The 22828-nt window shown below is 37.8% G+C and overlaps 1 protein-coding gene across 1 annotated transcript in view; it reads left to right on the forward strand.

Annotated features, from left to right (window-relative positions):
• Positions 1-22828, forward strand: part of LOC108095518 (protein sprint) — a 68010-nt gene that overhangs the window by 27376 nt on the left and 17806 nt on the right. The window contains 1 exon segment of the mRNA XM_017196629.2: positions 14505-14780. Coding sequence (XP_017052118.2) covers positions 14505-14780 — 276 coding nt within the window.

The following is a 22828-nucleotide window of genomic DNA, read 5'->3' on the forward strand; positions in this document are numbered from 1 at the left end:
GAAAAATTATGAGTTTGAAAGTGCTGGGATCTGGTCACCTTTTTGTAATTACATTTTTTGCAATTTTAAAAAGGCAAAACAAAACAATAAACTAATAGTACAGAATGCTTTCTTTTGTTTTCGAGGCTTATTTAAACATGGTTCCTTTGAAATGTTTAAGGGGCACAACTAGTGTGACATTTCAAAAAAATCTTTTTTTTTTTCTTTCATATTTCGGTAGATTACACCTTTAAAAATAACATATTAAAATTTCAAATCGATATCTTAAATAGTTTTTGAGTTATAGCAATTTTAAGAGCAGCCGCTCCTATAGCACTGAATACGATCATTTTATCTTTAAACGCGTTTTTCTCGAAACTTCATTTTCCGAATTTGCTGCAGTGATAACTCAAAAACTAATGATCCGATCACTATCAATTTTTTTTTTAGATGTTCTATATATAGTCCTCCCTACAATGACCTATCGGTTTTTTGATCCGATCAAAAATCGAATTTTGGCAGGCCAAAAACAACCAAAATTTTGGTTAAAATTTGATTTTTTTTTTTACAACGCTGCCATTTTGTCAATTTTTGATATTTTTTTTTTATCGTAGGTCATTGTATGGACAATATCATCTAGTTTAACGAGAATTTTTCATTTTTTGATTTCATCCACGGAGAAGGCCGGAATCACTGCAGCAGTTGAGGCACTTTTTTTTTTTTAGCGCCGTTGGAGATCGGCTCTAGCTTAAAAAATATTTAATTTTTTTCTTTAAAAATTTTTCTATATATTCTTCAAACATGTATAAATATATTCTGAAAATTTGAAAAGAATTGATCAAGTAGTTTTTTTTATAAAAATTCCCAAAAATCACCATTTTTTTAGGCCGTCACACTAGTTGTGCCCCTTAAAAGCTGCTATTAATAATCATAAAGTTTTAAGAAATCAATTAGTGAAAGCTTTATAAAGCCAGAATAAGTAATTTTGTATTCGTTGTTCGTTTTAATAATGCTTGCTTGTAAATATCTCTCCTCTTTAATGTTTGTATTTTTGTTTTAGCAACAGTAGATTGTAGATTTCTAGACTAGATGAATACAGATAAAGAACATCGATTTGTTCGCTGCAAGCGTATTGGTTTTGAGTGCCAACTAGTGGAGCAACTAGTCCCTTCATTCCACAGAGAAAGCAAGCACATTTTGAGCTCTCATTTCAATGCAGACTCCTGGGGTTTCCAGCTCGCAGCAAATGCTCGGTGTAATTTGCCACCGTTCATTGCGCAGTTTACTCAGTTTGCAGCTCCTTTGAGGACGGAGCACTGAAATTTGTCGCCTCGGCTCGAATTGCCTGCCACATGTGGCAGCCAAGTGGCAATTGCAAAGGCAAAAGGCAAGTTCCACTGTGGCCGTCTTTCATTCCATTCATCCATTCATAATTTGCTACGTGTTGCCTTGTTGATGGGGGAAAAAAAAAAGAAAAGTGGGTCTTATGTCCTCACAATAATAATGATAATTCCGTGTTGGGTCCATAAAATGATGAAATCAAATGATTTCGCTTCGAAACGGAGTAGGAAAATAAAAATTACAATACACGTCGCTTCCTTTCCGCTTTTCCCCACTCCTCGTAATTTTCCCCATTTCCCCTGCTGCATTTTCCTCATTATTGTGAGCTGGTCGTGCGTGCTCTTCCTTTTTCCCTGGGATTTCTTCATTAATAACCGAGGAATCCTTTGTGTGTGTGCGCCTTTCTATCTGTCTCGTCCTCAGTGCCTAATGGCTTGTAATTTCCATTCCCAGAGTGGCTGGGCGTTTTCAGCCGTGGGGCAGCCAGCCAAAGAGTTTGACAAGTCAATTTGTTAGTTAATTTGATATGCGTTGCTATGCCACATTGCCATTTCATTTGAGCAACTGAATTTCACTTTGGACTTGCCCCAAAGGGCAATTGCGTTTGAATTCCATCCATCCATCTATCCATCCATTCGCTGCATTTATCGTTGCCGAAATTCATTTATTCTGTTTTACCCAAGCCACTATGGGGCATTTGCCCACATTTGGTGGCCGAAACCCATTTTTTAAAAGTCGTTAAAAAAATTTTTTTTTAATCGCAATGAGTTAAGATAACATTGAGGTAAAATGTTACGTACTTAAAATTTTAACAGACCGCACCACTGTTAAGATATCAGCTGTCAAAGTCAGCTGTTTTTTAACAGAAGCACATGCTGTAAAATCGTTTGTATTTGTTCAAACTTTAAAATATTTAAAAAGCGCATTTAAAACCAATTTTTGTAAAATGTGTGAATGGAAGTCGATTCAGAATGGTTTGGATTATGTGTTTGTGAGCTTAAATTATAAAAATTGATTGTGGCGTCCCTATAATCTTGTGTAAGTTCTAACCTCAAAAAATTGAAACGTAGTCTTACATTTTTGTTTTTAAATGGAGCAACAAAGTGAGTCCAGCTGAGTCCAGCTCTAAAACTTGTTTTATTTTGTAGAGTGATCAATTCTCCTTATACTCAGTTAATATAAAAGTGCACTTTTGCGCACTTTCTTCAAAATTTAACTTTTAAGGTGCTAACCTAGCAATAGAAATTTAACACAGTTTGAGAGAAGACATGGCACTTGGCTAAGCTCGCAAACATTTGTTACTATAAAAAACGCGAAGAACCAAGTGGACCATGAAAAATAAGTCAGGAAAACATAAACATATTAACTAAAAGTAAAGTTTTATACTTTTTTGTTACAGGGTCTTAAAAAGTGTTCCTCAAAATACAAAAAAAGTCGATATAATTATTAAAAAAAAGTTAGGACAACGATTTTTTTTTAAAATGGTTTTGTTTAAAAATTCTAGTCAGAAAAAAAAAAAAAATTTTTTTTTTTTAATATTATTCATTAAAAAAATTTTTTTTAATCTAAAAAATGGGCGAAGCCACGCCTATTTTTCCTAAAATACATGCCTTATTTTATTATTAACTCGAATCAAAAAACAGATCCCAAAAATGTTGATTAGTTTTCAAGTTATTAATTAATGCCACAAAAACTGGTCATTTGCCCCATAGTGCAAGCTGAGCAGAGAAACTCTGAAAACTAGGCAATAAAATCGTTGCCAAGCGGATTGTCAAGGCGAAAAAGGGGCAAAAGGGGCGTGGCAACCGCAATCGAGATGCGACGAGATGGTCGAAGCCAAATCGTCTGAGGGCGTGGCTCCATCAGCAGACATGTGTGTGCTCACATTTTAATTTGTGGCCTGCACATCCTGTACATCCTGTTCAGTCTGTACATCCTGTTGCACTTGCGAGGCACTACACAAAAAAATTGATTATTTTCTAATAGCTTTTGATAAAAAAAACATTTTGTCTGAATTAGCTAAATAAACTGAAAAACAGGGAATGCATTTTAGCAAGAGGAATGCTAAGTATTATTTGTTATTTGTTCAAAGTCTCATTTTTGTATTAATTATAGAGGAAGTAAAATATGTTTATACTGTAATGCCTATTTGGGATCCCTGCTAATTTATATGTAGTGTAATACATAATTTTGGCTAATGTGTTTAAGGTGACTTTCCAACTAAAAAAACATAACCTGATACTTGTTCTCCTCAAACAAACAAATTTATAATTTACCGACATTTCATTTTGTAATGAAATTAATACTTATATAATTAATACCTTCAATATCATAATATAATAATTTTTTGTAATGTAAAACTTAACCCAGGGAAAGTTGTACCTTATTAACCCTTTAAATGGCAGCTTTTCCCAGTGCAATTTTCCCTCTGTGATTGGCTTTTCTTTTCCGTGTGGTTGGCAGAGCATCTTCCTTCTGTTTTGACCGGCAGCTGGGCATAAAATATTGATTCGACGGCCAGACAGACGAGCCCTGCTCTGAACTGCTGAACAGCTGAGGCCGACAATCTGCCATTTTAGTTGCAGGTTCGCCTGCTCGTTTTGGCCATTTATGAATATTCAATAAAAACAACAGCAGCCGAACAACCGAACATCAAGGATGGCGATAAAAGCGTCTGCTCCGGTGGAAAGTGTCGTGTCCTTTTTGGCCAATATTTTCCGGTGCAGGAATGTTTTCCACCGACCGCAGAGCGATGCAAACAGAGCACATGCAACACATGGAAGGATAACGAAGGACTCTCTCCTCTTCTTCTTCTTCGAATTCGAATTTGAAGCTCCTGTTTGTTGGTCGCTTGTGTCTGGCGAACACAAGTTTTTATCGCCAGTCGCCGATCAAAAAGTAGCAACTTTGGTTTGGGCTTTGAGGTTTTTTCGAGTGTTGGGGGTTTGTGGGGGTTTGTTTTTTTTTTTTTTTTTTTTTGGGGGGGGAAGCAGGCTGCGAAACTGTGCAACTTTATTACTTTCATTATGCTTTATCCCTGGCGGCGGTGACCATCGTCTCCTTCGCCTCGCCACCTTGGCCATAAACAACTTTGGCTCTAATCTCCTCCTGGCTGCGGGCCGTGTCGAGTGGACATCGTCCTGCGGCAGGGACAACTCCTCCATCCCCCTTCCCCTTTTCACTTCCGAATCCCCGTCCTTGCTGCTTTTTGAGGCAGCTGTTTGCACAGGTGCACGGCTTGCTAATTGCAGCGGTATTAGTGGGGCTTTGTCAGCGGCTTAAAGCGCTCACCCCAACCTTCTTTCTCCTCTGAAGCACGATTTTTAGATCCCCTGGCAAGGGGTTACTAAGCTACCTAGCCATAGCTACCAAAATAAATAGTAACTAGCCTTTACTAAATCAGGATTTACTTATTTTCTAGGTTTTTGTTCAGTATTTTAACTACAAATTCAGAGTTTTATATGCTTTACTATATAAAAACATTATATTCTCAAAGTGTTTTTATTATAATTAATTTAAGTAATTTTATTTAATTTAGTAAGACTTTGCTCAAACACGAAATATTATATTAAAGTCACATAATTTTTTAATTAATATTATCCAATATTAAAACAATTAGTGTTCTTTTTAAATCGTCGGCCTTTCGCGTATAAGAATTTGACTTATCTTATTTTTACGCCCTTAAAAATTCTTAATTTCCCTAAGACACTTACTTAAAGTTCAATATCGAAAAATGAGTAATAAAACGATGAAACCCCTTCAAAAAATAGAGTATCCTGGTCAGGTCGGCAATTTGTGGTGGCTTTTTGTTCGGTTTTGCGTTGAGCTCTTGTTGCTTGTCAGGCGAGAGATGTTTGCTGATATTGTCAGGTGGGCAGGACGAGGGACTAAAGGACCGAAGGACTGAAGGACACGCGACACAACGCGGGAGGAGCGTAGCAATCAGGCTCAAAGGGATGCGAGTTTGTTGTGTCCTGTCAAAGCCAATGAGCCCTGTGTCCTCCTCATGTCCTGCGGTCGACCAAGCTGTCCGCTTTTCCCCTCCAATATCTCGTCCTTTTTTAAAGTCCATCTAATGAAGTGCTCGCTTAAACTTCGTTGTTTATTTGCGTTTAGTTTTTGGTGTCAAAAGTGGTGAGGACTTTCCCCATATTTTTCCTGCTGCTCTGGCTTCTCTGGTTTCAATTTGGTCGCCGCTGGACGCATCTTCTTTGGTGTGTGCCTAATGGCTTTGACTTTTTGACAGCATCCCCATCGACCAGTGTCCTGTTTCTTCCTTTTTACCCCCCACTTTCCCCCCACCGCCTCTGATTTCCCCAGCAAGTCTGGTCATTTGAACGTCTCGTCTTCGTTTTGGCCATCGGCCATTTAATGGCGTATTTTATGTGCCGGCTTATTACTTGAGCTGAATGTTTATTGCATTTCCCATTTCGGTATTCGGCATTTCGGCCATTCGGTATTTAGAATTCGGTAGCTATAAAGGAATTTCCACTTACTCCTGAGCTCCCTCCGCCGGCAATTTTCACTTCGTCCAGCCGACTTGTTAATTATGCAGGCGCTTTCGTTGTGCCTGCAATTTGCTTGTGCAGCGTTGCCGAATTTCCGCTTTGTTAATTATGCATTCATAGTGCGACAGCTGCCACATCGTGGGGCACAAAGCAAATAGATCTCTAAACTCGCCTCTTTCAGTTCATAAAGGGACAAATGCTCTTTTTTTTGCAACGGTTTTCGGGCCTCACTTAAAATAATTACATTTTCGGATATGATTTTTTAAAGAAGCAAAAACTATGTTTGAAAACTACATTTAACTGTTTTCTCTAAAAAATCGTTTGTGTTCACTAATCTATAATATTTTATAAGCACCCAATTAGATTACTTTTGAAAACCCAACATTTGTCTAGCTTTAACAATTTAATGAATAAACGAACTCACTGGTACTTTAACCATTTTCTAATATTTTATAAATTAAATATGCTTTCTCAAGATAGGGATTTAAAACTATGCACCTATAGCTATTTTAGAATTTTTTATTTTTTTCTTAGAATTTAATAATAAAATTTTTTAGCTCAAAATAAACTTTAAATAAAATCTCCTGATACAAAAATTTGTTCCAAGTGGACTGTTTGCTCAGAGGACAACTAAATGTGGGACCTGTGCGATGAACACTAGACTCAAACTCACACACACACTCTCGTGTCGCAGACACACACACACATCAGTCAGTCTGTGTGATGTCTAGCTGCTGTTGTTCCCATTGCGGTTATCCCCACCATTTTGGGGCATCCTGCTGCTGCTGCTGCTGCTGCTGCTGCTGCCATTAAATGTAATTCTCTGTGGTTTTTATGGTTTTTTAAAACATTCAACAACATTTTACGTGGCTGCTATTTATCTTTTATTTCCACGGCTGCTGCACTCGTGACTTCTTCTTCTTCTCCTCCTCGCTCCCCCGAGCTGCCCCTTTCTCCTACTTTCTCCCCCGTGGACATCCTTTCATGTCCTGCGCACGTTTTGTGCCCCTGTTGTTGCTAGTTTATAGCAGGTGCACTTGGATAAAACAATTGATTGTTTTAAAAGGATAGTTATAAAACCTAAAAAAAAATACGCTTTTAATAAAGGTTTATTATTAAGACAATCTTAGAAAAAAAGGCTCTCGAGAAGAATTGTTTTTAATTGTAGATCACTCTTAATATTATACCTTGATAATCAGTATTATATTGCAAAATATCAGAGAAGAAACACTAAAGAATAGCTTTTTGTAAGATACACATATATTCACGAAAATTAAATTTAACTTTAATTTTTAAATTTTTTTCTCAGTTCAAAATGAAGGTTTTTTCTCAGTGCATCCTGCTCCTGCGCTGCGGCAGGCAATAATTCAGTCTCGAGTGCAATTTGCCCGCACGAGACAAAGCAGCAGGTGCGAGGGGGACAGCAATATAGGGACACGTGCACGGCAGCTTATCGCTCTCACCTTTTGTCAAACTATTAGTTGAAAGAGGAATTTTCGGGCGAGGGGAGAGGTCGCTCCACCGTGCACAGTGGGACTGTTAATCAGCTTTGTGCGAACAATGGCGAGAAATCACTCAGTCGCTCAGTACCATATATGGTTTTTATGAAATTAATTTCACGCTGGGACCTGCGTTCCCGATAAGAGAAGCTTTATGCGGGATTTCGCACTCACACCCCGAAAAACCGAAACTCGAATCTCGAAACCCGAAACCCATATGAACCATTATCTTGATCGGACAGCAGAGGATTCGCGAAAGGGGAAGAGTGAATGTTTGGGGGTGTGAAATCATCTCAAATTAACTCAAAGCCGATTCCCCAAATTTAATAAAGAAAAATAGACGCAACAAGGTGGAGTAATATACCATATATTGTAGATTTGAAAAAAAAATCATACAATAGAAACCTGTAAAAGTTAACCCCAATAAATTTTGTTCAAAAACATTACAAGGGACTCTTAACAAACTGAATAATTTATAAAATCTGTTTAGTAAAGTGATTTAAAGCAAACACATTTTTTTTAGCTTTCACTTATTAAAAAGTATGTAAGAATAAATATATTTTATGAGATGACTGCATTGAATATTAAATCCACTCAAACGAAGAGAATACTTTCCTATTCAATTTAAAAACTATCAACAGTTTTCTACTTTGCTTTCTTGAATTTGCAAACTTAGGTTGCATCTCAATTTTTCTAGAGTCCCGCCTTCAACTTTTTAAGATTCAGTTGCCTGATTTCATTTCCGCAAGTCTCCAATGCAACTTCCGCTCTTGCAGTTTTCATTTTCTTTCCTTTTTTTCCCTTTCCTCTTTTTTTTTTTTTTTTTTCCAGTTTCCCAGTTTCCCCTCATTTGTCGCATTTGAACAGTTTTCATTGCCCGTTTTTGGGCGGCGTAAAATAAATAGTTTTCCCCCTTGCCCTATTCGAGATTTTCTCTCTTTTTTTTTCCTTCGCTGCATGTTGTGTAATTTATTAAATGGCAGTTGGGAGGAGTTCCCTTTTGAACTTGCAGGGCATTTTGTCAATGGCTGGGAATTTTTATATTGCCATCGAATTTTGGCCAGAAGTATTTCACCAATATTGGCAAGATAGAGATACACAACCCAGACTCAGACTCAAACTCAGACTCAGACAATTGTTTGCCAATATTTTAGCTTCAAATGGGAGGTGAGAAGTGGAACGTTTTTTTCGGGGCGTGGAAATGAGATTGGGTCTGAGAATGATTCTCGTTTTCGACATCTGCCAGAACGGAACTCGGAATTCAGGAACCCAGGAACCCAGGAATACTTTCCCCGTCTGTCGTCGCAGTCTGGCTCCTTCCATGATTCCATCTGCCATCTCCTTGGCGGCGACTTCCGCTGCTTTCTCCTGACCGTGAAAGTGTTGGCCATGGCACAAAAGTCGGCTTTTGGCCCTGCTCCGGCTCTCTGCTCGCTTGGCTGGCCATTGTTGCATTGTCAGTTACACTTGCACACACTCCCAAGGAAGTTGGATATACGAATATATATATATATCTACATATATATTTAGAGCTTAAAGTCGCGACTGTTTGCCGAGCATAACGAGATCCCTTTGGAAAGTCAAAATCAAACAAACCCACACACAAAGTTAACCACACAAGCAAATCTGAAGTTACACGACCAGAAATACAAATTACTCAACTCCTGGGTCTACAAAAAATTTAAATAAAATAATTAACAAATTTTAAATTCTTTAAAATAATTTAACTGAAGAGAATATATGACTTTCGAGAAGGCTGCACGTCGAGAAATATATTTCATTTGATTATTTGACACCCTAAATATACAATACAATTTATACATTTATATGATCTATTTTATTTTGAAGTTGGATATATTATTTCTAAGTAAACAATGTTACGTATATCAACAACTGAACAATTGATTTTTATTAATTGCTATATCTATATGAAATTTAGTTTCCAATGAGATTTTTGATATTGTTTTTATATAATCTCCCCTAAACAAATTTTATAAGTTGTTTCTGTTATATCTGTGTATGAGTTGTATTTAATGTTTTAATTTGTGTACATGAACTAAATATTTTGACTGTTTGGTTATTTAATCTCAGTGTATTCGAAGGCAGAACAGAATAAGATTTTGGGACGGGGGAATGGGGATTGGCAGCATTGGCGGCATCAACCCTCGGCTTAGATTTCCCACCCAGCCGCACTGTGCGCCACTCAAAAATGCAGCCGGGCTACTCAGAAGTCGATTCCGGGCACGGTTATTCCTATTTTCCCATTTTTTTTCTACTCGGGGTGGCTGCCTGCAGCCGACAAGGAATCAAGCCTTATATTATATCCAACATAAAGCTATTAGATATCCCCGCATGTCCATGTCTGTGCGTCTGCTTTTTATGTGTTTTGGTAATTCTGTAAACAAATGAGTGGGATCTGGGCAGATAGCTATAACATTCGAACTGGGGGAGCTCTCGGCTAACTTAATAAGTATCGCATTAGTCGGTGGAATGGGGACAACAAACTGCGTTGTTTGAAATACAAGATGCTCCTTCGATTTCTGTTCTTCCAGATAGGTTATATGGTTATTGTGTTATTATCATTATTGGTGGAGTTTTCAAAAAGCGGAGTAGCGTTTTATTTGTAATAGATTCCTTGGAATAGTTTTTCAGTTAAATGTTTATAATATTTTAAAAATACTAATTGATCTCACAAGTGTATTGATTGATTCAATAAGTGTTTAAATCCTTGGAAAACCCTTCTTGTAGAAACTTTTCTTGCGGAAGCAAATAGCAAATTGCTAGAAAAAACTTCACAATTTCCACATTCAGTGGTCAGACTTTTTAGAAGGGGAGACTGTTGACTTTAAGGACTGACCGTTAAATGAGTATCATTAGGTCTCAGAACCCTGGCTGCATTCGTCGAGCATTAACCCCTCCTTAACTGGACGACTTTCAAATAGTTTTGGGTCCCTGGCGAGGGAATGAAAAAAAAAAGAACTGAAAAAGGCATCCCACTGGCGACGTAATAAGCAATACTTAAGACCTAATGCAGGGTATAAAATATGCGCAGCATTCGCCGCCACCTCGCCTCCCGCATTCTCCTTGGGAATCGCAGGATGCCCAGGACACAAGGGTTGCCCGTTCGCAGTCGTCCTTTTTTTGCTTCAACCCCACCAAAAAAAAAAAGGAGAAAAAAAAATCCGGTCGCCTGCAGTGAGCGTGTCTTTTGCCGCTGCACAGTGGGCGATTTGGTCTCGCTAGCGGCATTTAATTAATAACTTCTAAACTAAAATAGATATATTCAGTCGGTTTTTCTTCACCGATCAAAGAAAAATCATACAATTTTTTAAGTTAAAAAAAGTTTTTTTTTTTTTAATACTTTTTTTTTTTTTTTTAATTTAAAAAAAAATATTTTTTAATTTTAAATTTCGATTTATTTTTATGTTTTTTAAACATCAATTAATATATTCCATAAACAAACATAATTTAAAAATGGGTAGAATTTTATTCAGAATCATCGGAATCAGACGGCGGCATAGTAAAAATACTAAAATATACTAAAAAAGATCCCTTTTTGCTACTGACATTGTGCCTTAAAAGTACCATAGTTTGAAGGCTAGCAGGTATTAGCAGTTCATATTACACACATTGGACGCCACTGATTCACACTTTCGGCTAATAAAAGAGTTAGACTGAATCCACTTGAATCAGGTAAGTTCTTCTCCACGAAAGACAGGTGTACGCTAATACGGGCTCGTTGTTAATACACTGAATTGCCACTACGTTTTATGAGCTACACATTTATAGACCGGTCACAAACATTAATTTTTTTTGTAATGCATACCTTGAAATTAATAAAAAACCAAACTTTTAATAAATTCACTAAAAATTGTAAATTTCCGAGGAACTTGAATTCGATGCGCGCAAACAGGTAAAATTTTGTAAAGTTCTTTGCAAAATCATTTTCTGTGTTTGTCCGTTCACAGCTGATGATCAGCTCATCGTAGAGCTTTTAAAATGCTTGGATAAATCTAATCAAAGTATCTATTATCGAATTGTGAAAAAAAATCATCGCTTTTTGAAAGTTGAAATTTGAATTAAATGCCGCTAGCGAGACCAAATCGCCCACTGTGCGCTGCTGTGATTTTTGATTTAAGCATAATTTTGCAACAATTTCGCCGGGTTCTTTGGGGCTGCCCGCTGTGAGCTCTGAAAAATTTCAAACATTTCTTCAAGGGATTTGCGCAATTTTCCATTTTTTTTATATATATACATTATTCCATTGCCTGTCTGTTTGGGGCTGATGTTCCTTTTCTGGTTTTTTTCTTTTTGGTAGAACTCCCCCATCAGTTTTGCTCGCATTTAAATGGTTGGCAAATAAACAGGCGAACATTTTGCATTTCCATTTCATTGCGTTTGTCTTAAGACCTCTGCTGTCTGAATGTCTCACTGTCTGCGGCAGCTTCTCGCTTTTATTTCCTGCTGCTGATGCCATTGTCAACCCGGCGTATGATTAATGCCGCAAAAAAAAAAAAAAATGGTAAAAAGGGACAGCTGAAACTCAATCTCCACTTCACGCCCACCGGTGGCAACCCGTTTAATAAATGACATCAAAAATTAAAATTCGCCGCCGAAGCGTTATTCAAATTTACTAACGCAATTGAGAGATGAGATATGAATCCCGGGATGTATATCAAAAAAGGTGAGCTGGTAAACCTAATTTGACACTTGCCGCCACTCGAACAAGTTTCACTTCATCCAAAAGGGCATCACGGATTTAAAACCATTGCAGGAGGAAACAGAAAAGGGCAAAATGATGATGGATCCATGCCGTTGTTAGTGGTAACGAGTCAAGTTTAAAGGGTTTTCACCACTCGGCTGTTTTTTTTTTCCAAAGCTAAAAACACGCTTCGCTGGAAATGCTTTCTGGTTCCATCCTCTAATGAAAGGACTGTCGAGCATTTTAAATTAAACGGGTCCAGCAGTGCGAATATCATCAGGCTGCTTTAATCAAATTGTAAACATTTCTGCAGGGAGTGGTGTCATTTTAATTGGATGGGAAACCCAAAAGAAATCAAATGAATATTCGATGTCATTAAGTTAAGGAAATGCATTCAGAAGTCTGTTTTATAATGCGAAATTGAAAATAAGTTTTTGACACAATTAAATAACAAATTTACTCTTTTAATAGGTTAAATGTTCTTACGTTAAACTATAATATAATATTATATTATTATTGTTATTATTATTATCGTAATTATTACAATTAGTTAAAATTCAATAATTGTTTCCTTAATAGTAATCCAATATTTGTTTATATTTTGTCCATGTATTTTGCATGTAAAACATAGAATTCTATTTACATTTCGTAACGAATGGGTTTGTAGTGGAATATAAGCTTGAATTAATCGCAATTAGGAGCCTTCGCTCCTAAAATCACATGAGAAAGTCGCCCACTTAAGCTATCTAGTCCAAGGTATTTTGAGGCTGTAACCCCACCCCCATTCAGCCACCTACTCATGTCTTATTTATTTTTGAATAATTTACCCAAGCATTTGCTTTGGCATCACTTTTGGCATCGCTAACTGTTGGCAAACATCGCCATCGTCGTCTTGACAGAGGGTGACACACTCATCTGCCGCATAAACCCCCAAATAACCTCCTGCCACGCCCACAAAAAAGTGGAGAGTGGAAAAAGGGGGAACTTCAAAGCCAGCCCTTGGCAATTTTCAATTAAAAACGCCTACAACGCAACTGCTTTTCTCGCATGCTTCGAGCTGCCATAGAAATTTCGTGTTTTTGTTTCGCCTTGTTTGCCCTGCAAACCCTGCCTGCGGGAAAATTCCGCTCCACTGTGAACACTCCACCCACTTTTCCCACCCCACACGCTTTCCCCCCTCTACTAAAATTCTGGCTAGGCTTTAATGTTGAGCTTGGAGCTCCGGAGGCGTTCTGAAAATATCACGACATGGAATTGCACTCGCCCTGATGGAGATTTTCAGAAACATGGCCAACGGCAATGTGTCAAGTGTCGCAGATTCGTCAGCCAACTCTGGGTTTTCCATCCGCGGAGAACTGCTGCCTCTAAACTTGGTCAAGTGTGGGCCTCTCTGTCCTCTTTAGCAGCTGCTCAGGAAGTTTTTCGCAACTCGGTCCTCGTTTTTTGGTAGCTCTAAGCTTGTACATTAGCCCAGATTGAAGGCGTTAGCCAAGGAAAAGGCTTAGGAAATTGGCCTTGGAAAATAAAGTAATCCAAGTACTGTAGGAATATAAAATTCAAAGTACGAGTATCAAACATTTGAAAAACCACAACTTTTCTTTACATTTTATTAGCCACAAAACAGAAAAGTACTCAAAAGAAAACTTCAATTCTTACTTTCATATTCATTAAGCCCAGGAATAAACAAAAAGGGAAAAAATCTCTGAGATTTTGTAACTAAAAAGGATTAAAAACTTTAACATATTTTTTCTTAAACTTGATAGCTTTTAAAATCGATTTCATATTTGGTAATTCTGTATTTTGTTATTATTTGTTGAAATTTGTTGTTATTAGTTGACAAGCTTATAAAAGTAATGAGAAATGGAGAATTTTTAGAAGGAACTCGTACCAAAATTAAAAATGAGGCTTAAGAAATTAAAGATACATATATGCAGTGGCGTAGATAGCTTTTTGATATGGGGGGGGGGGGGTATGACTCAGAATATGTGTTTCTTTTTCAATTTTGAGAGTTTTACCATTAATTGCCGTATTGCACATTGAGACAAAATAAATATTGGCGCTTCAAAAATATTATGCTTCTATTAAAACACATGCCTGGAAAAAATTCGATTTTATCATCTTATAATTCTCAGACCCAAAGGGGGGGATTGATCCCCCTGATCCCCCCCTATCTACGCCACTGCATATATGTAAATTCATCAATGATTGAAAAAGTGTACTTATAATTATTGCGTCTCTCTATATACGAACTAATTCATTCTCACTGGTGTTTTTGGTATCTTTTTGTTGCTAAATAATAGAACTTGGTGTGATTCTATAAATATGAACAACTGATACTCCCAGAAGCATCTAGTTTTGACTCGTAGAATCAGCTAAATCCAAATGCCACCTTAAGTGAATAGAAAATCCCACCGATTAGGTGCACCATTACCGAATCCCCTCTAATTCTACTGCATCCTTCGCTTTCCTTTGCAGTCGCGCACATCCCTGGTGTCCAGTTCGGAGGGCGGCATCCTCGCCGAGGGCGAGACGTCCAGCGAGGACGACGACGTAGAGGAGGAGCACGTGGAGGCGGAGGACGAGGACGACGGCGAGGGCGAGGATGAGGCGAGCAGCCGGGACTCGAGCGACAATTCGCCGCCATGCGACTTGGGACTCATGGAGCGACTGCTGCTGACGCATCCGATGTGGTTCCTCCCGGGAATCCAGCGGTCCGGTGCCGTTCATCTGCTCCAGGGCAAGGAGGAGGGGGTGAGTCTCAGTCCCCAGCGATAATTATTAATTTATTGATTTAGCTTAATAAGGCAATTTGGTGAATCGCATTTGGTTGGGCAAAGCGGTGAATTAACAAACACATGTGACCACACACAAATTTGCACAACAATGAAAGCTGCAGCAAAAAAAAAAAAAAAAAAAATAAACAACAAGAAGGGAAAAACAATGCGGGATTCATTTGGTGGCTGCAAAATTTACATATACAAATTGCAATCAATTAACGAGCAGCAGGTCCCGCGATGTCCTGTGATGTCCTGCGTATCCAACCGAAACCCACACACACACACAAACACTCATACACAGAAAATCCAAAGGAGGAGCAGGGGAAGATTCATTAATATTACGACAGGACAACAATGCCAAGCCCTTTTAATTGTAAATGTATAAAGATAAACAAAGATATGTGACCAGGACGACCAGGATGAAAACGAGAATGAGGACTAGAAGCAGGACTCTGCTGCGTTTGCAAATTCATTGAAATTTATCTGAGTCGAGCAGCAAATGGCAGACAATGGGGCAAATGGTACGACCATGCCATATAGCATAATCGTGGCATGAGGAGCGAGCGCCCATTCACAAAAGGCGACAAAAACAAAAGCCAAGCCAGCAATGGTCAGCAGGCAGGGATTGATAAAAAGGAGCAGGACCTGGACTACAGACTACAGAATACAGACTACAGATGCTCCAGGACCTGGAGTCTGCACTGAGAAAAAACACTGAGCACAGAACCCAAAGTAAAGGAACATATTTGGGGGTTTCTCTTCAACCATTTAAATAAAAAAAACTTAGCAAATGTTTGAACTGCTCACTCAAAATGGAGATATTTTAATTTGAGTTTAACTCATTTAAAATATCCTGAATTTAGACACTACTTAGCATTTTTGTTCAGTTTAGTAGCAGTGGGCTTGCCATTTTGCGATTCAAAGCTTTTTGCATAGACAATTGAAATTACGAGAATCGGGTGGAACTGGCAGATAAAATGAACAGGTAATGGCTAAAGGCGAAGAAGAGTATGGGGAAAAAGAAAAGCCGGGAAAATACAATGGAATGTCCAACAAATTGTACAGATTCAATAAGGCAGTCTCCCCCAACTTGAACTTGAAGACCCAACCAGCAATTATCACGTGTTTTCCGATTGACAGGAAACTCATTTAAGTCGCAAAATGTTTACTCCTTTTTTCAGATTTGTTTAATCAGTTAATTTACCTTTTCAGCCCCGCTTTTTTATAAACTTTTCTGCAATGTTTAACTTGCAATTCAATCCAAATAAAGTTTGAAGAGATCATTACTCTAAAAAAAGTTGGGTATTGCAGACAAAAAATATTATTTAAATTAATTGATACCTCTTTTTTCCCCGAAGCTTTGAAATAAACATTTGTAAACCGCTTTATTTAGTTAGTAATTGATTGTTTTTTTTTTTTTTTAATATACATAGTATATAATTTGTTTGTCGTGAAAATACCCTCTATAGGGACATATCCTGTGTTCTCAGTAAAATCGGAAACGGCACGCGCACTCTTTACTTGAATGGAAATCTTTTCTCTGGCTTCCTCGTTTTTTGCTGCCAGCTTAGCAATTTTCAATCGTCGAACGCGCCGTAACAATGGCTCATTGATTGCAACGTCGGCCCGTTTGCCTCTTGCCAAGGCCCACTCCAATTAGCACTCCCCCTCCCCCTCCCCCTCCGACACTCAAAAAAATCTACAATATTGTATAGGTACCTCTCTTATTTGGAGAAGATAAATCAGTTGTCTTTCGCCGAATTTGGTTAATGAGTTGGTGGTACAAAAGAAGTATTTGTTGTAGTTCCTTGTAAACTTTTAACTTGGAATCTTGTAAACAAATAAAAAAAAGTATAAATTTATAAATAATCAACACAGTTGATATTACTTATAATCTGTTAAATTTTATGAGCGTTGAATTCCATTATTGTCCTACAATTTTTAATTATTTAATATTGTATTAAAAAGTTTAATTACTTAACTTTTAATTATCACTTCTTATAACATAAACAATGTATTTTTATTTTATTTGTAAACTAAAGTTCCCCCTTTATTTTCCCAGTGCAAAAGACAATGTGCGTTGTGAAAAGTTTTTCGCCAACTTTTGCATTTTGCTGCTTGCTCTTTCAGTGCGTCGTGCCTCTGGAAAATTGTCTGCACTTCCACCTGCTGCCTGCCACGCCCACCGCCCATCCTTTCTTCTATTTTTTTCTCACTCTTGCTGCTTGCTACATTGAATGCTCCTTTTGCAACCAATGCTAATTGCATGCGTTGAACGGCAGGAGCAAAAAAAAAAAAGGAAGCTGCTTCAATTATACGGCGAACGCTTCGGAAAAGTCCTTAAATCCCCATTAGAATGCAGGACGACGCACTCCTCCTTTTCCATTGTTTATGCGTTTAATAAAAAGCCATTTAATTGAAATTGAAGTAGTCAATTCCCCCTTTTTCCCCATTTTTCCCCCGCTTCGTGGATCCACGCATCTGGTTTTTGTTTTCTTTTTTTGCAATCGAAGTCCTTCGCTTTATGTGTAGTTTGTAATTAAAAATCAATCAATACATTCGAAACTGAACACAGGCGGCATGTGCTGCTGCACTGCAGCCTTGGTGGAGGTGGCGCCACGTGGATTCAGTGGATCCACTGAATGTGGATGTGGTGCGATCCATCCATTTGCCTGCCTGGTATTTTAATTACTTGTTGTTCCCCCCATTGAACCGTATCGAACCTCCGGAGTTTAACAGATTTTCCCCCACTTCCAACTTCCAACTGTTTGCACAACTCTCCTGATTTTTTTTGTTCCCTTTTCCGGATACCTTTCACATCCGTCTGCGTTCCTGCCATCAATCATAAATAAGTGCGTGGGGTTTGGGGGAGGCGTGGTCACATGTGCGTATGCCCCGCATTTTCCCCTCCCCATTTTCCCCTTCCACAGTTCATATTTTTTGCCCCTTGGACCACGGGATTTGTTATGCCGACCACAGAATGTAATTAGCAGCAAATGTCGATGCTTTATGGAGCAAATGGATGGCCAGAGGTGGAGTGGATTGGATGGCCAGTGGGCCGATTGGCCAACAGCTGCTGGGACAGCCATTTAATGTCTGGACAATCGGCGGATATTGGGAGATAATGGGGGACATTGGGGAGTCGCGACATCATTAGCGCTCGTCACCTGTACGGTGAGCAATGGCCATTTGATGGCGCAACATGAGATTCTCATTAGTTTGCATAAGTGTCAGTTTCAATAATTAAAATCCGATTTTATCTATGGAATGTTCGATTCCAATTATGTGTGCCATTAATCTAAATAATTTAATTCATTAAGCAGAAGTTACTTTTCGTGGGGAGACAAATAAGTTATTAAAAGGTCCTAAATTGCATTAATTTATATATATTTTTAAATTCCCCTAAAAATTTAACCCTTTATATGGCCGTGATGCATATCTGCAACATACCGTTCAAATTCATTTATTTTTCAACGGGCGTTGCAAAACTGTCTGAAATCTTTTTGATGCAGTTCAGAAACTTTCGTTTTTTATATAACAAGTGTTAGTCACTCAGAATTCTGTCCAATACTCAACAGATGATTACTTTTCCCGCCAGTTTGGTGAATATGGAAATCTGAACTGGTTGTGCAGTTTCACATCCAAATATAAATAACAAAAAAAATGTGTAGTTGATTTAATTTATATTTTTAAACAAGTAAATATTATATTTAGCTATATCTTGTCGAGTTTTTGTGTTTGTTGCATTATAATAAGAATAAATCAACAATTTCGCTTTGTTGCAGATATGCATCAAAGTAGCTTAACACATAAAAAAATACTGCAAATATACGAACTTCACTGGATTCTCCCAAACGGAGTGCGAAAAATGTGTAGTTTTTTTATGTTTTAATAAAAGAAATAATTGGTTTAAAAAATTTACTTTAAATTGGCATATTTAAAATATAAATTACTATATTTTAATATTGAAATAATGTTATTATCTTTCTAAAACACATATTAAAAAAATTTTCCTTTTAAGACCTTTTGATGCAGAAATGCATCACACCCCTTTTGTAAAAAAAATAAGGTTAAACCAAAAAAATTAAAAAACTAAAAAGAAGTGTATTTTTTATTTTCACTTATCTACCAAACAAAAAAAAAATCAAGAAAATCGGAGTTATTGCCATATAAAGGGTTAAAAACGCCATATAATCAATTTCCTTTTTTGGTAACGAATATTTTGTACTATTTATAGTATATTTATTTTGTATAATTTTTGTTGTGTCTAGCTTTTTCGTTGATTTAAATCCCCAGTTTCTGTTTTCCAATATGACACTCTTATTCCTTTTTTATTCAAAGATTTTTGTAATCTGCTTTTCTGCAAAGGTTAAGCCGTTTTAAATCCTTTTCGCACAAAACTAAGCTTTTTCCGCTGACAGCTGGAATCTCAATTTCGAAAAAGCGTGCAACACATAAATGAAATTCCCTCTGCATTTTTGGCAATCGATTGCATTCATTCATTTCGCTTTTTTTGCATCGCAGCAATATGAGTTTGATTTGAGGAAAGGCAAACATCCTTTTGATCCCCTGAACGAATCCTATATTTGTTTTTTCCATGCTCTTGAACTATTTTTTGGCTGCTTTATTGACGCCTTGCCTTTGATTTATGAATTCGATTCGAAATGAACACGTTAAGCTGCAACGAAGGCGAGTTGCAGTGCCACGCCCACACGCCTTTTTCGGGGCCAATCCACATTGACATCCTTAAATGGCCAAATGGCTAAAAAGGAGTTTGAGGCAAATGCGGAACACAGGGAAATTGAATTTTTTTCCCGACTGCAGATCCTTTTGTTTGGCATGTGTTTCAATGACAACCCAATTTTTCTGGGTGGGGCGGTGTTTATTTTTTGGTCTCAGCTTACATGGCAAAAAGTCAGACAATGTTAAAAAAAAATAAAGAAAATAAATGAAAGGGAAAGGAAAGCATACATACATTCATACATGGATTCATGCAATTCAGACAGTAGCCACATAGGCGCAGACAGTTTTTATTTATCACCCGGGACAGATCGCCATGTGGCAGATGTGGCGTGTGGCATGTGGCATGGTCAGGTGGAGAGTGGAAAGTGGAGTCGCATCGCATCGGGTGGCAAATGGCCATCAAGAACAGGCGCAGTTAGCCAGCTGATGAGGCGATAAGGGAAGGCAGACATTCGAAGGATGGGATGTGGGATCTGGGATGTGTTAGCCGATGTCCACTGTGTCCACTTCCATTCTCGTTGCCCTGTTCGATGAGAGTGTGTCCGAAATTATATTAGCAACCACATGGCAAGCCAACTGGGAGACGGCCTCCACTCGATTTTCAGTTGGATGTCGAGTTCGAGTTGCAGGAGAAAGGGGAAGAAAGGAGGAGAAAGGGGAAGAAAGGAGGAGAAAGGGGAGGAAAGGAGGAGAAAGGGGAGCCACAGGATGTCGCATTCATTGACGTGTTTATACGCCGCTTGTCGACCTTTAAGCCACTTTAAATGCAAACTATTCTTCGGTTTTCATCACACATCAATCAGTGGAAGCTAAAACTCGATTTTCACATGATTTATGCAATTTAGGCGACGGAATAATAATTGTGTTTATAAACTAGGTTTACTATAATTTCAAATCAGTTTTGATTTGGGATTTTGAATGAAATTAAATACAACTTATATACCTTTTTGTTTACTTGTTGTCGAATAAAATGCAAAGGTTCTACCAATGCTGTTTTGAAGTCAAGGGTAAACCCAAATTTTTTGCATGATATTCAAGCCAAAACCCCCTGAAAAAAAGTGAAAACTTTTTACCCAGTTGCCCCTTCTGCCCTTAAAAACCATTGTTGTGCTGCACATGGCATATTCGCTCTTTGGGGAGCACAAAGGGTAACCAGCATCCATCAGTCGGCGGGAAAAGCCGCAGGATCGGGAGAAACATCAACATCGTGGCTGCCAGTGGGTTCGACTGCATTTTGGCAACACATTTGGCTAATGAATTATTAACGAAAATTATAATTGAAAGCCGTTTGGCAAATGAGTTTAATGCACTTTGTCCTGCTGCCGGCGATGTGATGATGCGATGAGTTTGTGGAAAATGCGGAAAAGCGGTGGAATGATGAAGAAGAAGACTGGGGGGCTCATGCGACGAGCGGAAATAAAGGGAAATCAGCTTAAGGCGACGGTGGAAAGCTCTTGGGGGCAGGCAAAGTACAGTGTACAGTGGATTTAAGGGGAAGCCTCGACTCTTGAACTGCAAAACGGAATCCGCTTAGTGAGGCCATTCGCAGGTGAAAGGGGGGTTGGGGAAAAGCGGCGGGGAAAACGCATACATAAGGCAACGGAATTAGGGTGGCCGTTGTTGGTCTAGGGTGGTTCCACAACAAAAAGTCCAGAACAGTGGCCTCCAAGTCAAATTGACTTAGACCAGGACAGCTAAATTTAATTTCCTATGCAAATAAGACCAGAATAGAAGAAATTCCGTTCGACTTTCTGGTTTTCACCTTGAGAAAGAAATTGCGAGTATTTCACTGTTTTTGTTTAAGTCAATGCTAAAGAATTACAGATTAATGAGAAAAACTAAAAAAAGGAAATTAATTTAAAGTAAAAAGTGATGAACAAGTATTTGATCAATTTTACTATTCACTAGTTTCACTAATATATAATATAGAGATATAGATATTAACATCCCATTAAGAAACTCGTACTTAAAATATTTAAAACAATTTAAATACAAATCAAAACTGTAAAATGTCAGAATAATTTTTCACTCAATTCATATGTATTTAAGGGGGGGGTAAGGTTTTAAAGGCCAAAAAAAGGGCCATGTTTGATCTTTTTTCGCGGCGAAATGAGTAAGTTTATTTTATTGAGCTTAATTACATGTTATTGTTTAACTTTTGAAGAGTATTAGAAAAAAAAATCATTAAAAAATATTAAGAAATAAGCCTGTGGCGGTTAATCTTCCGAAGCGCCTTAAAAAAAGTTGTTTTGCGGTGAACATTGTAGGGCGTTAACGGATCATCTTAAAAATAAAATGTGATATGCGTTGTAAAGATAATGAATTTCCCGAGGTAATCAGGAAGAGTTTTTTTTAAATTTATTTTTTGTCTATTTTTGGGAGCACTTGAAAGTGAAAAGTGCGATTTTAGCTTTAAAAATCGCTGTTAATTTATTTTTTAAAAATAGAAAAAAATTAAAAATTAAAAAAACTCTTCCTGATTACCTGCGTATTTATATTGAGAATTTGTGTTAAAAATTTGAAAAGGATCGGTTCAGTAGATTTTGAGTTCTGATGTTCACCGACTTTCAAAATAACGTCTTCGGCAAAATCGATTCAAAGTATTTTTATACGTGAAAATACGTCCAAATACGTCCAAATACGGTTGTTTAAAACGCTGTAACTCCGTCAGTTTGACTTTAATTGACTCAAAATTTTTACACAATGTTCTCGACATATTGATCATTCAGAAAAAAATAAGAAAAAAATGTAAAAAAAAATTGTTTAAAACCTTACCCCCCCTTAAGAAGACCTCTACAAAAAATTCTAAATTCAATGCGGGAAAAGACAATCGCAGCTCACAAAATGAATATCAACGATATGCAAATGGGAAATGCGGTGAAAGACAGACAACTAACTTCCTCTCTCTTTCGCTTTCTCTAGCCTTCTCTGTCACACTTTCGGTGGCATGACGATGGTTTTAGTTCGCATTTTCGTTTCCATTTCCATGCTGGCTCTCAAAGCGCTCTCGCATTACCAATTTCAATAAAATATGAGATTTTTATTATGTGGCTCGGTTTCTCTCTCTTTTGGCCACCATTTTTTGCCCCCTTATAATGAGCGCCGAATGGCAGGATAATGGCAGGTCCAGTTTTTGGTGTCCTGCCTTGGCATAATTTGGTTATTTTATGCAAGTTTTTTTTTTTTTTCCCCCGCCGGCTGTTCTGTTTGCTTGGACCACACAAACCGCCGACACTCATTAGACGACTCCCCAGGGGCTTAGAAAAAACGGAGGGGGAT

This window comes from Drosophila ficusphila, unplaced genomic scaffold (genome assembly GCF_018152265.1).
Source record: "Drosophila ficusphila isolate 14025-0441.05 unplaced genomic scaffold, ASM1815226v1 contig_198, whole genome shotgun sequence".
NCBI lineage: Eukaryota > Metazoa > Arthropoda > Insecta > Diptera > Drosophilidae > Drosophila > Drosophila ficusphila.